At 51.0% G+C, this 15,519-nt stretch overlaps 1 protein-coding gene across 1 annotated transcript in view; it reads left to right on the plus strand.

Annotated features, from left to right (window-relative positions):
* LOC140397179 (C-type lectin domain family 18 member A-like) overlaps positions 1–15,519 on the plus strand; it is an 80,194-nt gene that overhangs the window by 56,929 nt on the left and 7,746 nt on the right. Inside the window, exons 6-8 of the mRNA XM_072486136.1 lie at positions 499–606; positions 1,493–1,585; positions 9,897–10,003. Coding sequence (XP_072342237.1) covers positions 499–606; positions 1,493–1,585; positions 9,897–10,003 — 308 coding nt within the window. The remainder of the gene's footprint in view (positions 1–498; positions 607–1,492; positions 1,586–9,896; positions 10,004–15,519) is intronic.

Genomic DNA, 15,519 nt, shown 5'->3' on the forward strand with positions numbered 1-15,519 from the left:
AAAACACGCAGCTGGGGGAACAGAGAATCCAGCCCAATATTTCAGTCTCTTTCGTCACTTCAGTTTCAGTTTTAATTGTAAGAGAAACCCAAAATCAAAGAATAGCTGCCTCTTTCCTTAGCTGTCTTAAGCATCATCCATAACTCGGAGATAGCACTTTGATGCCTTGAGTCAGGCGCATGTGTGTTCAAGCCTTACCCTGGAAACTTGAGCAGGCTCCCACTTCCAGCTCAGCACTGAGGGAGTTCTGCTGTCGGAGGTGCTGTTCTTAGATTGAGACATCAAACAAAGGCCCTGCCCAGTTATTCAAGGCTTTGCAAAAGATCCCGTGACACCTTTTTGAAGAAGGGCAGGGTACCTTTCCCCAGCGTCCGGGACAATACTTATCGCCACACCAGTATCACTAAAACTATGATTGTCCTGGTCATTCTGACGTTTCTGCTTGTGGGATCCTGCTCTCTGCTTTGTAAATTCAAGCCTTTCCTGTTTTTCTTTCAGAGGTCCCCAGGAACCCGTGTCGAATGAGCTGCAGTAACAGAGGCCAGCTGAACGTGAGCTTGTGTCGGTGTGAGTGTTTACCAGGATTCACTGGGAGATACTGCCAAGGTATGTGCAAGGAAGTGTGACCCATTCACCCCCTTGGACTGTGGAGCTTCTGGCAGCTTTTGCGCTGTTTTTGTAAGAGGAAGACTTTGTGTTTATCGCAACCGCGGGATATCGCAAAGCACAGGGCAACCAGTGAAGTACAGAATGTCATCAATTCTGTAGAGTAGGGGGGTGCAGCACGGTGGTGCAGTGGTTAGCACCGCTGCCTCATGGCGCTGAGGACCCGGATTTAATCCCGACCCCGACTCACTGTCCTCGTGGAGTTTGCACATTCTCCCCATGTCTGTGTCGGTCTCACCCCCACAACCCAAAGATGTGAAGGGTAGGTTGATTGGCCTCGCTAAATTGCCCCTTAATTGGGGAAACAAAATCTATAGTGTAGGAAACACAGCAGTTTGCAAGGTTCCATAATCAACCATGAGATATTGACGACATCATCTGGTATTGATTGCGGGATAAGTATTGGCCAGGATACCAGGGGGAACTTTCTTACTCTTCCTCAGATGCTCCTGTGCAAACTTTAATATCCACCTGACAAGGACAGCTGTTCCCTCAGTTTAACAGAAGAATTGAAAAGGCAACATCTCCATGTTGCAGGACCTACCCTGTGAATACCAGCCTAGATCGTGTTCCTTTTTCTCTCCGGTGTGGGAATTGAACCTGTAATCTTTTGAGTCAGAGACAAGAGCACTATTCACTGAGTCATAATGGAGATGAGTAGTTTATTGATTGGGGTTTTGAACAATAAGGTTCAATGGGAAGGGGTTTTGTTTATTGGAATCCAAAAGACAATTGGGCTGGAATCTCCGGCCGTGCCTGCCCATGGCCTAATGGGTACAGATTGGCCCATTGAGATGTCATGCATTGTCTCTCTTTTCTCTCCCAGTCAGGTGCAGTTTGCAGTGCATTCATGGAAGGTACAAAGAGGAAGAATGCTCCTGCATGTGTGATGTGGGATTTGGTGGTGCTCTCTGTGGGGGTGAGTGACAACAGATCGCTTCTCGGCCTTCAGGCTAAGATCAAGCACAGGTCAAGCCCAAGATGAGATGTAATGGCTTTTTTCTTTAGCTTGGATTTCATACGTCCCCGAATTGGATTCAATTTAAATTTGAAAAAAATTTTGAGTAAGCAAGGAGATAGATTAAGAGCTTTGCCCCATCGACTCTGTACGTTGACTTTATAACTCGGAGAAAGGAATAGCATTAAAAAAAAGAATGCAACAATTTCATATTGAGGTCCAGGGTGATAGTTGCAGAGTGGCTCAAGAGTGACAAACACTGGTCAGCCTTCATAAATGGCTTCACCGTAAGCGTATCGCAACTCCTTAAACTCGGATTTGGGTTTGCAGTTAAGTTTAGAGGTTGGAATTAAGTTAATGTTCCGGGTTTAGGCTCAGGGTTAAGAGTTAAGATTCGGCTTTGGGGTGCAATTAGACGTTAAGGTTAGGAGTAGAGGCTAGACTTAGGGGTCAGTATTAGCATTAAGGTTAGGTGCAGCATCTCTTGGCAGATCAAGGTTATCAACTGAGAGATCCTGAACCATGCCAATTCCATCAGCATACGTTCATTAATAAGTCAACAATGTCCGCAATGGCTCGGCCATATTCATTAGATGGATGAGGGCTGTATATCCAAAGACTTTCTGTCTGGTGAACTGGCCACTGGGTCACAATATCTCCGCTACAAGAACAACAACAAGTGAGACACAAAGATAGTGGGCATTAACACAAATAACTAAAAGGCAGCCATGACAGCTGGAGGATGACTGTTTGCAAGGTAATTGGAAGAGATAAGGAGAATTAAAAGGCTCACCTGGCCATGAAGAGGGCCCAGGGGAAACCGAAGCCAGCATATCCTGCACCTTCTCAGCCCATTTTCTTCATCTGCAGCAAGTGTGAGGGAAACTGTCATACCAGAGCGGGGCTCCCGAAAAACACCTTTTAACACAGAGTGTCTTGAAGTCATAGAGATTTACAGCACAAAAAGAGGCCCATTGGCTCATCAACCTATCTATTCTAATCCCAGATTCCAGCACTTGGTCCATAGCCATGTATGCTATGGCGTTTCAAGTGCTCATGTTAAATGTTGTGAGGGTTCCTGCCTCCACCATCCTTTCAGGCAGTGAGTTCCAGATTCCCACAACCCTCTGGGTGAAAATAGCTTCTCCTCAGATTCCCTCTCAATCTCCTGCCCCTTACCTTAAATCTATGCCCTCTGGTAATTGAACCTTCTACTGAGGGGAAAAGCTCCTTCCTATCTGCCCTCTCTTTGTCCCTCATCATTTTGTACACCCCGATCAGACCCCCCCCCCCCCCCCCCCCCCCCCTCCCCCACCCAGCCTGGTCTGTTCTGTGGATCAGCACCTTGCAAACCAGCATCTAAAGAGATAAAAGGCTGCCAAAGTAAACAACACTGGGTTTAAAGTTAGGGTTAGGGCTCAGGATTAGGAGTTAATGCTAGGTTTAGAAATTAGGGCCGAGATTTTCCAGTCCAGCCCACGGCGGGAATCGCTGTAGGCGGGACGGAACATTTGGCAGTTCAGCCAAAGATCCATTGACATTGTGCGGCTCTGGAAGATCCCGGCCTAGGGAAATGGCATGGTGAGGATTAGGATTGGATTAGAGATTTAGGTTAGGAGGTTCTATTGAGTTTAGAGGTTAGGACTGGATCCAAAAGGGATTTGTCTGCTTCGCTGACTTAGAAGTCAAATCTTCTGAGCAGTCAGTTATCCATCTACTCAAACTGTGGTGTCAAAACAATACAGCCAAGCTCTTAGTTGCTGCAGGAAGGTACCTGTTACACTCCCAGTACTTGGAAAAACTACTGCTCACCAGATTAACTGGAGATCTGGACTCCCCATTTAAACTGCTTGTTCAGTCCCCAGCCCCACTGCCCTTTAATCCACTCTGTGTACTCAAGGAATGAAAAATGTGTGTTGTCTTGAAAAGATAGAATTAAATGGATGATGTTACTTAGAAATCGAACTTCAGAGGAGACTGACCTCCTCATTGGACCTGGTGTCATTGTTTAAAATGATAGGAATGTAGAAATTTCCAGAAGACAACTAGACCAAGTTCTACAACAAAAGAGAAAATGCTGGAAAATCTCAGCAGGTCTGGCAGCATCTGTAGGGAGAGAAAAGAGCTAACGTTTCGAGTCCGATGACTCTTTGTCAAAGCTGACAGAGAAAGTGGGAAATATTCATACTGTGGAATGAGAATGAACGAGGAGTCATAGCCACAGAAACCCAGGGAAACCGGGTGCTAATGGCCACAGAAAACAAAGGGACAGAGTGCTAATGGCAGTCCCCTGAGAGAACAAAAGATGTGAAAGGCCAAACAGCAGAGGGTGAACTGTAGATGTGGGGGGAGGGAAAGGGGGAAGCAAAGACGAGAAAGGGTAAGGAAAGGTGGATAAGATGGGGGGGGGGGGGGGGGGGTAGGTTTAAATATATATTAAGAAAGCTTTTATCCAGACCAAGTTCTAACCTGTGGTCCATCTCCTTATCCAATGGTCACTCAACACAGTGATAATGGAGTTGTTGACTGATCATAGCAATCAATCCCTGCTAATCAATCTACAGTAGACTCAGTCAAGAGGCCAGGAAAACCCCACTGGTGGAAAGCTCTAAGGCCCATTGATCCAGTGGTCATTTTGTTCCTGATGGAAGATTGTGAAACAAATATTTGAGTCATCAGCAGAGAATGTAGAAATTAGAGACATTTGGAGCAAGATGAGAGTCAACAGTTAGGTTATCCCGATACAGCTTCCGCTGTTAATCATGGCCATCCCAGGTCCTACACCTGCAATTAACAGCAGGGGTATCTTGGGATAAATGTCTGGGTAAGTTCCAGGCATCGAGTGAAGTCTCCAAGTTGGGGACATTCTCCGCTGGGCCTACGCATCGTAATTCTCCCCATTGGAAATTTAAGTGCCCCGAGTATCGCACACGGGAGAATGAGCAGACTCCGCACAGACAGTGACCCAAGCAGGGAATCGAACACAGGTCCCTGGTGCTGTGAAGCAACAGTGCTAACCACTGTGCTACCATGCTGCATCGATGCAATATGGTTGCACAGTGGCTAGCACTGCTGCCTCACAGCGCCAGAGCTCTGGGTTCAATTCCGGCCTTGGGTGACTGTCTGTGTGGAGTTTGTACGTTCTCCCTGTGTCTGCGTGGGTTTCCTCCGGATGCTCCGGTTTCCTCCCACAGTCCAAAGATGTGCAGGGTAGGTGGATTGGCCATGCTAAAATCGCTGCTTAGTCTACAAAGAAGTGCAGGTTAGATGGATTGGCCTTGATCAATGTGCAGAGTTACGGTGATAGGGCAGGGGATTGAGCCTAGGTTGGGTGCTCTTTCGGAGGATACAGACTCAATGGGCCGAATGGCCTCTTTCTGCACTGTCGTAATTCTATGGATTCTATGAATAGATGCCATCTTTAGGGTGGTGAAGTGCCCCAAAGGACGTCACAAGAGTGTTTTCGGACAAAATTTGACACGGACACGGAAAGGAACATTAGGACAGGTGAGCAGAAGCTTGGCTAGAGAGGCAGGGTTTAGGCAATGTCTGAAAGGAGCAGGGAACTGAAGAGAGGTGTGGAGGTTTCAGTAGGAAAATGCGGAATTTAGGACCAAGGCAATTGAAAGCACAGCTGCCATAGTGGAGGGTGGTCAAGAAGGAGGCTGCTCAATACGTATAGTATATAAGCTGGCAATGTGACTAGTGGGACCTGTGCTGGGTCTTTAAAAGACCAACTGCTTAGTCTACTGATGGGTAACATGAGATCTTATCAGATTTGGGAAAGACAAAGTTTAACTGAATGGCAGTTAAAGCAAAGGTTATTTTTGATTTAGGAATTATATAGTGAAGACTGCTCAGAAAGTGATGCCAATTTGTGATTTCTGTTAAAGTAATATTTTCCAGTGTTGATTATAATACATTTTGACAGGGCAGCGCGGTGGTGCAGTGGTTAGCACTGCTGCTCCACGGTGCCGAGGTCCCAGGTTCGATCCCAGCCCTGGGTCACTGTCCGTGTAGAGTTTGCACGTTTTCTCCGTGTCTGCGTGGGTTTCGACCCCACAGCCCAAAGATGTGCAGGGTAGGTGGATTGGCCAGGCTAAATTGCCCATTAATTGGAAAAATGAATTGGGTACTCTAAATTGATTTATTTTTAAATTAAAAATAATGCATTTTGAAACGTTTCTTGGTCCTGTCCTGTGTGATGAATCGTTCACCTCAGAAAACTCTATTGGAATCCAAGATGTCTGATCACACCATAGAATCAGGCAGGAGAAAAAGTGGCTCTTCAGCCCAACGTGCCTCTGCTAGCTGTTTGAAAGAACTATCCAAATTAGTCCTGTGCTTTGCCGGTTGCCCTGTGTGGTGAATGTATTGCTGTAACAATTCACCATGTACATATCTCTATTATGCTGTTGCCCATGTGGGCTCCACCTATGGACCATTGTAAGGTATTACCTATGATGTAGCATGTTGGGGCCTGTCTGGGCTCCGCCCCTGGCTCCACCCCTTGAGGGGAGGTATAAGAGCAGTCGCCCTGTGGGCGGCTCCCACTAACAGATCAGTTGCAGGCAGGCACTGTTCTAGTTGATTAAAGCCACAGTTTACTTCTACGCCTGGTTTTGTGTGAATTGACGGTCGCATCAATTAATCAACTACAGCGCCGCTATGGAATCAACCCTCAAACCTGACCGACTGGAACTCGATCCGCAGGCCATGGAGGCGAAAGAGATTTTTTCGCACTGGCTCCGCTGTTTCAAAGCCTATCTCGCCGCCTCCTCCTCACCGACGAACAGAATCTGAGTCTCCTCCACGCACAGGTGAGCCATCGAATCTCTGTTCAACTCGAGGAAGCCTCCACCTACGCAGACGCCCTCGCGATGCTAGAGCGTCTCTACGTAAGGCCCGTGAACGAGGTATACGCGCGGCATCTCCTCACCACTCGCATCCCGGGAAAGTCCTTGCACGAAGCTGCAATTACCAGGCCATTACAGCCACTCAACATATGGACCTCGCCATCCGGGACACCTACGTGGCTGGAGTCAGGTCCAACTACGTTTGACAGCGCCTACTCGAAAAAGGTGCCCTAGACCTGGAAGAGATGGTAAAATTAGCCTCCTCTCTGGAAGTAGCGTCTCCGGAGCTCTATGATGACTGTCCGGGTAAACGGGCACGAAACGCCCTGCCTCTTCGACTACAGTAGCATGGAGAGCTTCATTCATCCAGACATGGTAAGACGCTGCTCGCTCCCAATCTTCCCGGCGCATCAAACCATCTCCCTCGCCTCTGGGCCGCACTCGGTGCAGGTCCAGGGGTGCACTACCGCAATCCTCGCAATACGGGGCCCAAGTACGCCAACTTTAAATTATATGTGCTCCCCAACCACTGCGCTCCTCTCCTATTGGGATTGGATTTCCAGTGTAACCTCAGGAGCCTAACCCTGAAGTTTGGCGGGCCCCTACCCCCACTCACCATATGTAGCCTCGTGATCCTGAAGGTCGACCCTCCCCCGCTCTTCGTAAATCTCACCGCCGACTGCAAACCAGTCGCTACCAGAAGTAGGCGGTACAGCATCCAGGATAGGACTTTTATCAGGTCCGAGGTCCAGCGATTTTTGCGGGAGGGAATCATCGAGGCAGCAATAGCTCCTGGAGAGCCCAGGTGGTGGTCGTCAGGACCGGGGAAAAGAACCGGATGATCCAAACCATAAACAGGTACACGCACCTCGATGCGTACCCCCTTCCCCGGATCGCAGACATGGTTAATCAGATCGTGCACTACTGGGTGTTCTCCACGGTGGATCTGAAGTCTGCGTACCACCAGCTCCCAATCCGCCCGGGGGACCGCCACTACACGGCTTTTGAGGCAGACGGCCGCCTCTTCCACTTCCTCCGGGTCCCCTTTGGCGTCACGAATGGGGTCTCGGTCTTCCAAACAACGATGGACCGAATGGTGGACCAGTACGGGCTGCGGGCCACATTTCCGTACTTGGACAACGTCACCATCTGTGGCCATGATCAGCAGGACCACGATGCCAACCTTCAGAGATTTCTCCAAGCCACCTGAACTCTTAACCTCACTTACAACAAGAAGAAATGCGTTTTCCGCACAGCCAGACTAGCCATCCTCGGCTACGTCGTGGAAAATGGGGTTCTAGGACCCGACCCCGACCGTATGCACCCCCTCCTGCAACTCCCCCTCCCCCACTGCCCCAAGGCCCTGAAAAAGGTGCCTCGGGTTCTTTTCATATTACGCCCAGTGGGTCCTCAACTTTGGGGACAAAGCCCGCCTACTAATCAAGGCCACCATCTTCCCACTGGCGGCTGAGGCACGCCAGGCCTTCAGCTGCGCACGGTGGATGAGTCCATCCCCTTCCAGGTGGAGAACGACGCATCAGAGGTCGCCCTCACCGCTACCCTCAATCAGGCAGGCAGGCCAGTAGCGTTTTTTTCACGAACCCTCACCACCTCCAAAATTCGACACTCCTCAACCGAAAAGGAAGCCCAAGCCATCGTGGAAGCCGTGCGGCATTGGAGGCACTACCTCGCTGGTAGGAGGTTTACCCTTGTCACCGACCAACGATCGGTAGCCTTCATGTTTGATAATACACTGCGGGGCAAGATCAAGAATGATAAGATCTTGAGGTGGAGGATCGAACTCTCCACCTATAATTACGATATAGTATATCGTCCTGGGAAGCTCAACGAACCCCCAGATGCCCTGTCCCAAGGCACATGCGCCAGCGTGCAAGATGACCAACTACGTGCTATCCACGATGATCTCTGCCACCTGGGGGTCACGCGGCTTCACCACTACATCAAGGCCCACAACCTGCCCTACTCTACTGAGGAGGTCAGAGCCATGACCAGGGACAGCCAAATCTGTGCAGAGTGTAAGCCGCACTTCTATCGACCGTATAAGGCCCACCTGGTAAAGGCATCCCAGCCCTTTGAGCGCCTCAGTGTCAATTTCAAAGGGCCCTTCCCCTCCAACAACCGCAACACATATTTCCTCAACATCATCGACAAGTTCTCCCGCTTCCCCTTTGCAATCCCTTGCCCCGACATGACCGCGGCCACTGTCATTGAAGCTCTACATAGTGTCTTCACCCTGTTTGGTTTCCCCACGTACGTTCACAGTGACTGGAGCTCATCGTTCATGAGCAACAAACTGCGTCAGTAAGGGCATCGCCTTGAGCAGGACTACCAGTTATAACCCCAGGGGAAACAAGCAGGTGGAGAGGGAGAACGCGACGGTCTGGAAGACCGTCCTCCTGGTCCTACGGTCTAGGAATCTCCCAGTTCCCCACTGGCAGGAGGTCCTCCCCGACGCACTCCACGCTATTAGGTCCCTCCTCTGCACGGCCACAAACGAGACCCCTCATGACCGCCTGTTTATTTTCCCCAGGAAATCGACCTCCGGGGTCTCGCTTCCATCCTGGCTGAAGACACCAGGGCCCAACCTGCTCCGCAAACACGTCAGGAGCCATATGTCTGACCCCCTGGTCGAGAGGGTCCAGCTCCAACACTCCAACCCCCAGTACGCATACATCGAACACCCCGACGGCTGACAGGATACGGTTTCCCACCGGGACCTGGCACCCGCAGGTTCCACTACCACCGCCACCCCATCTTACCCCACCCAACCTACGCTGACCAGCGCCCCCGCCCCTACATGGCTCCCGCAGGGCCTCCCGCCCACCCTTCCCCCTTTACCGATCCACAGGAATGAAGCCCCAGAAGACACGCTCCCGGAGTCCACGTCTGTGCCCGCACCGGCGACTTCACTACCGATGCCAGCACGGCTGAGTTTGACGCCCGAGCCAGCTGCGATACCAGAGCTTCGGCAATCACAGCGCACAATCCGTGCGCCGGACAGGCTGAACGTATGAACCCTTCACCCCTGCCGGACTTCATTTATTAACAGGGGGTGAATGTGGTGAATGTATTGCTGTAACAATTCACCATGTACATATCTGTATTATGCTGTTGCCCATGTGGGCTCCACCTATGGACCATTGTAAGATATTACCTATGATGTAGCATGTTGGGACCTGTGTGGGCTCCGCCCCTGGCTCCACCCCTTAAGGGGAGGTATAAGAGCACTCGCCCTGTGGGCGGCTCCCACTAACAGATCAGTCGCAGCAGGCATTGTTCTAGTTGATTAAAGCCACAGTTTACTTCTACCCCTGGTTTCGTGTGAATTGATGGTCGCAGCACCCTGTGGATTGTTCCTTTTAATTCTTAATTCCTGCATGGCTTTTTCTTCTCAGAAAAGATGGAGTTTCCGTTTCACACTTGTGATACTCGGATTGACGGGGATTGCTTCATGGTCTCGCCAGAAGCAGACACATATTATGGAGCCAAGAACAAATGTCAGGTAACAGCAGAAGAAAACGGGCTTGCTGAACCTTTTTCTGAACCTACCCCTGTGATGTGTTGAACGACACAGTGTAGAGGGACCCTAACTCTGTATTACCCAGTGCTGTCCATGCATTGGAGCGTTTGATGGGGACAATGTAGCAGTTTTTCACATCTACTCTGTCCTGGACCTGCCCTGTAAATGTTCGATGGATCTATTTTGTAGAGGGAAACATACTCTATATCTGACCAGTATAGGGGGAGCTTTACTCTGTATCTAACCTTTGCTGTAACTCTGCTGGGAGTATTTTGTGGGGACAGTGTAGAGGGAACTTAACTCTGTATTTAACCTGTGACGTACCTTGCCTGGGAGTGTTTAATGAGGAGAGTATAGAGCAGTGTTTTTCAAACTTATTTTCCCGGACTCACGTTTGCCAACCAGCCGACCTTTGGGACCCACGCCGGCTGACCATGGTGACACATACCACGTTCACTTACCTTTAATACAAATCTTACAACACCAGCTTAAAGTCCAACAGGTTTGTTTGGAGTCACCAGCTTTCGGAGCACTGCTCCTTCATCAGGAGACTCGCCTGAGGAAGGAGCAGCGCTCCGAAAGCTAGTGACATCAAAACAAACCTGTTGGACTTTAACCTGGTGTTGTAAGACTTCGTACTGTGCTCACCCCAGTCCAACGCCGGCATCTCCACATCATCTTTAATACAAAAGGGGAGCTTGCTTCGTCCTCACAATCTCACTTGAATCAGGTTTAAAGGAGGAGGGGGCAATATGCATATCGGGCACAGATCTTAACCAGTTCCTTTGTGCTGTCTTCATTTTTATGAAAACAGCAAATTTAGCCTCATCGTGAAAGGCAATAGCAACAAACTGTGTGATTTACTCAGCACTGGATACTCCTGGGAGATGCTGACAGCCTCATGGGCTTTTGGAGTGATTTTAATGTGGCATCACATGTCAGCTATAGCAGCGTAGTCCTTTAATTTGGAATCAGCTCTAAGTTAATAACTGACTCTGGGGTCTCAATCTCAAAATTAATTTTTCACCCACCACTTCTCTTTCAAGATCTGAAGCATCTCTGTCATTTGCCAGTACGTCCCTGCATGTAAAACACATTTACATTGGCACAATTGACAAAACCAGACTTCAAGAAATCATCTTTATACTGCTTTGTTCCTGAGTTAAGTTTCGTCTCTCTTGACAGTTGATCAGAGGCCCTGGAGCTCTGTACAGAGCCTAACACTAGCTCTGCTCTGTCCTGCCCAGGACTCTCCTGAGCAAATCCCTCCTGAAGATTCTGTTGTGGGACCCTGCCCAATAGGTACACTGCCTATGTGTGTTTCCGGCCTTCTCTTACTTTTCAAAAAACAATCCATCTTCACAGTCCTCTTGCCAGCAGCTGGAAAATGGAAGCAACTCTGCTGCGTGATCTGGTGCCAACCCACGTACATGGAGGGAGCTTGACATCAGCTGTACCTACTGGGCGCGTGACCTGCTCTCTGCTGCCACCTCTCGCCAGAAGACTACACAACCTAGTTTATTTTCATTTAAAAGTCGGCCACAGCCACCATTCTCAATATAAAACCCCGGAGTAGCCATTGGGTGCTCCTCCCATGATCAGGACCACCGTGAGTACTGTGCGACAGATTGCTTTGCAACCCTCCTGACACGCGCCCACAACCCACCCACGGGTCGGGACCACACTTGAAAAGCCCTGGTATAGAGGAAGCTTTACTCTGCATCTAATCTTTGCTGTTCCTGTCCTAGGAATGTTTGATGGGGATAGTGCAGAGGGATCATTAATTTGTAGGTAACCTGTGCTGTTCCACACCTGGGAGTATTTGATGGGAACATTGGAAGGGAAATTTACTCTGTATTTATCTCAGTGCTGTACCTTTCCTGGGAGTATTTGATGGAGACAGTGTCGAGGGAAGTTATTCTATATCTAACCCCATGCAGTACCTGTCCTGGGAGTGTTTAATAGAACAGTGTAGAGGGAGAGTTATTCTGCATCTAACCCTGTGCTGTATCTGTCCTGGGAGTGTTTGATTGGACAGTGTTGAGGGAGCTTTACTCTGTATCTAATCCTCTGCTGTACCTGCTCTGGGAATGTTTTGTTGCCCTTTTTAATAATGTTGCTCTATTTATGATATGATTGTGGTGAATGTATTCACCATAATGCATGACACTGTAACCATTGTATCCACCTAATGTAACCTTTGACCTGGAAGTGATGATATGAGCTGCTTCCGGGTACTGTACTGTAACCCCGGTGGGCTCCGCCTCTGGCTCCGCCCTCACCGGGGCCATATATAACCTGGCCACCTGCGGGTGGCACTCATCTGCACAACCGACTCTGGCTAGGCAAGTTTACGACTAATAGAGCCTTATGTTCACTCGCTCTCTCGGCCTCTTGGTGAATTGAAGGTATATCAATTTATTAGTCGTCGACAGCACCATGGAAGCTGTATTAAAGCCAGAGCACTAAAGCCAGACAGGCTTGAACTCGACGCCCGAGCGTCCGAAGCCAAGGAAATATTTGAACATTGGCTTAGATGCTTCAAGACCTACATCGACTCCTCCACAACGGCTCCCTCGGAGACCCTCAAACTGCAACTCTCCGCGCTCGGGTGAGCCATTGAATCTCGGTAATGATTGAGAAAGCGGCCATGTACGAGGAGGCGGTCGCAACCCTCAAGGCGCACTTCGTGAAGCCCGTAAACGAGGTGTTCACAAGACACCTCCTCGCCGTCAACGCACTGGAGAATCGCTGGACGAGTATTTGGAAACCCTGACTCTACTCGCGAGGAACTGCAGCTATCGAGATGTGACGGCGGAGGAGCATATGAACTCACAGATCCGGGACATCTACGTGGCGGGGGTCTGCTCCAACTATATCAGGCAGCGCCTGCTGGAAAACGGGACCTCCAACCTGCGGGACACAGTAAAGCCATCTACCTCGCGAGAGGTGGCCTGCCAGAACCTTAGCGCGTTCCCCACGGGCCCGACGAACTCCTCGTGGACACTATCGTCGCAGCCCCCGTCGGACCCGCCTACGTCGCAGGCCTGCGCCGTGCGTCTGCTAGCCAAGCCCGGAGAACCGCAATGCTACTTCTGCAGTCAGGGCAACAACCCCGGCAGCGTTGCCTAGCCCGCTCAGCGACGTGCGGCGACTGCGGGAAAAAGGAGCACTACTTGAGAGTCTGTCTGGGCCGACCTGAGGCCCAGAAATCGAAAACGCACCAGGCCCGACCTATGGACTCGTAGCCCCACAGACCCCGCAATGTGGCTGCGTGCCTGCGCGGAACGCCCCCTCCAGATGCGTCATCGGCATCGTTCGAATCGTGGGGGCCACCATCTTGGCCGTCGGCCCCAACACCGACCGACACGTGCGACTTCATGAGGGCGGCCATCTTGGTCGGCATCTTCGATCCCGTCCGACACGTGCGACACATGGGGGCCACCATCATGTGACTCCACCGACCACGCAGGCTACCCGCAGCTGGGCGCAGTGACCCTCGACCCGTCGCAGCCGAAACCGCTAAAGAACTCCATGATTGTCGTCCGGGTCAACGGGCACGAGACCCCCTGCCTGTTCGACTCCGGGAGCTCGTAGAGCTTTGTCGACCCCGACACGGTAAGGCGCTGCTCCCTCCACACCTATAATAATAATAATAATAATCGCTTATTGTCACAAGTAGGCTTCAATGAAGTTACTGTGAAAAGCCCCTAGTCGCCACATTCCGGCGCATGTTCGGGGAGGCCGATACGGGAATTGAACCGTGCTGCTGGCCTTGTTCTGCCTTACAAGCCAGCTGTTTAGCCCACTGTGCTAAACCACCCCCCCCGCCTCATAAACAATCTCCTTGCCTCCGGGTCTCATTCGGTCCAGATCCGGGGGTACTGTATTGCCAATCTTGCGATGCAGGGCGCGGAGTATACCCGCTTTAAGCTCTACGTCCTCCCCAACCTCTGCGCCCCACTACTGCTCGGATTGGATTTTCAGTGTAATCACCGAAGCCTGACCCTACAGTGCGGCGGACCCTTGCCCCCCTCACAGTATGCAGCCTCGTGACCCTCAAGGTCTCCCCCCTTTCACTCTTTGCGAATCTCACTCCTGACTTTAAGCCCATTGCCACCAGGTGCAGGCCATACAGCACGCTAGACATGACCTTTATCAAGTCTAAGTCCAACGACTATTGAGTGAAGGGATCATTGAGGCGAGCAATAGCCCCTGGAGAGCGCAAGTGGTGGTTGGCTGGACCGTGGAAAAGAACTGGATGGTTGTGGACTACAGCCAGACAATTAACCGATTCACACAACTGGATGCGTACCCCCTCCCCCGCATAGCGGAGATGGTCAACCAGATCGCACAGTACCGTGTGTTCTCCACGGTCGATCTGAAGTCGGCCTACCACCAGCTCCCAATCCGCCCGGAATAGCGCCACTAGACTACCTTTGAAGCAACCGGCCGACTCTTCCACTTCCTCAGAGTTCCCTTCGGCGTCACTAATGGGGTCTCGGTCTTTCAGAGAACGATGGACCGAATGGTGGACCAGTACGGTTTGCGGGCGTCAGACATCGCCCCGGCCACCACCCTCAACCAGACGGGCAGGCCAATAGCATTCTTCTCTAGGACCCTCCACGCTTCCGAAATCCGACACTCATCGGTCGAGAAGGAAGCACAAGCCATAGTGGAAGCCATGCGGCACTGGAGGCACTACATAGCCAGTAGGAGGTTCACCCTCGTCACCAACCAGCGGTCGGTTGCCTTCATGTTCGACAACGCACAATGGGGCAAAATAAAAAATGACAAAATCCTGAGGTGGAGGATCGAACTCTCCACCTACAATTACGATATCAAGTATCGTCCTGGGAAGCTCAACGAGCCCCCAGATGCCCTGTCGCACGGCACATGCGCCAGCGCGCAAGATGACCGACTTCGGGCTATCCACAATGACCTCTGTCACCCGGGAGTCACCCGGCTTACCCACTTCATTAAGGCCTGCAATCTGCCCTTCTCCACCGAGGAGGTCAAGGCAATGACCAGGGACTGTCAAGTCTGCGCGGAGTGCAAACCGCACTTCTACCGGACAGCCAAGGCACGCCTGGTAAAGGCCTCCCGGCCCTTTGAACGCCTAAGTATCGACTTCAAAAGGCCCCTCCCCTCCACCAACCGTAATAAATATTTTCTCACCATCATCGACGAGTACTCCCACTTCCCCTTTGCTGTCCCCTGCCCTGACATGACCTCGGCCACTGTAATAAAGGCATTGCACAGCATCTTCACACTGTTCGGTTTCCCTGCCTACATCCACAGCGACCGGGGTACATCGTTTATGAGCGATGAGCTATGCCAGTACCTGCTCAGCAAAGGCATCGCCTCGAGCAGAACTACGAGCTATAACCCGCAGGGAAACGGGCAGGTGGAGAGGGAGAACGTGACGGCATGGAAAGCCGTCCTTCTGACCCTCAGGTCTAGAAGTCTCCCAATCCCCCGCTGGCAGGAGATCCTCC

This window comes from Scyliorhinus torazame, chromosome 2, assembly GCF_047496885.1.
Source record: "Scyliorhinus torazame isolate Kashiwa2021f chromosome 2, sScyTor2.1, whole genome shotgun sequence".
Lineage (NCBI taxonomy): Eukaryota > Metazoa > Chordata > Chondrichthyes > Carcharhiniformes > Scyliorhinidae > Scyliorhinus > Scyliorhinus torazame.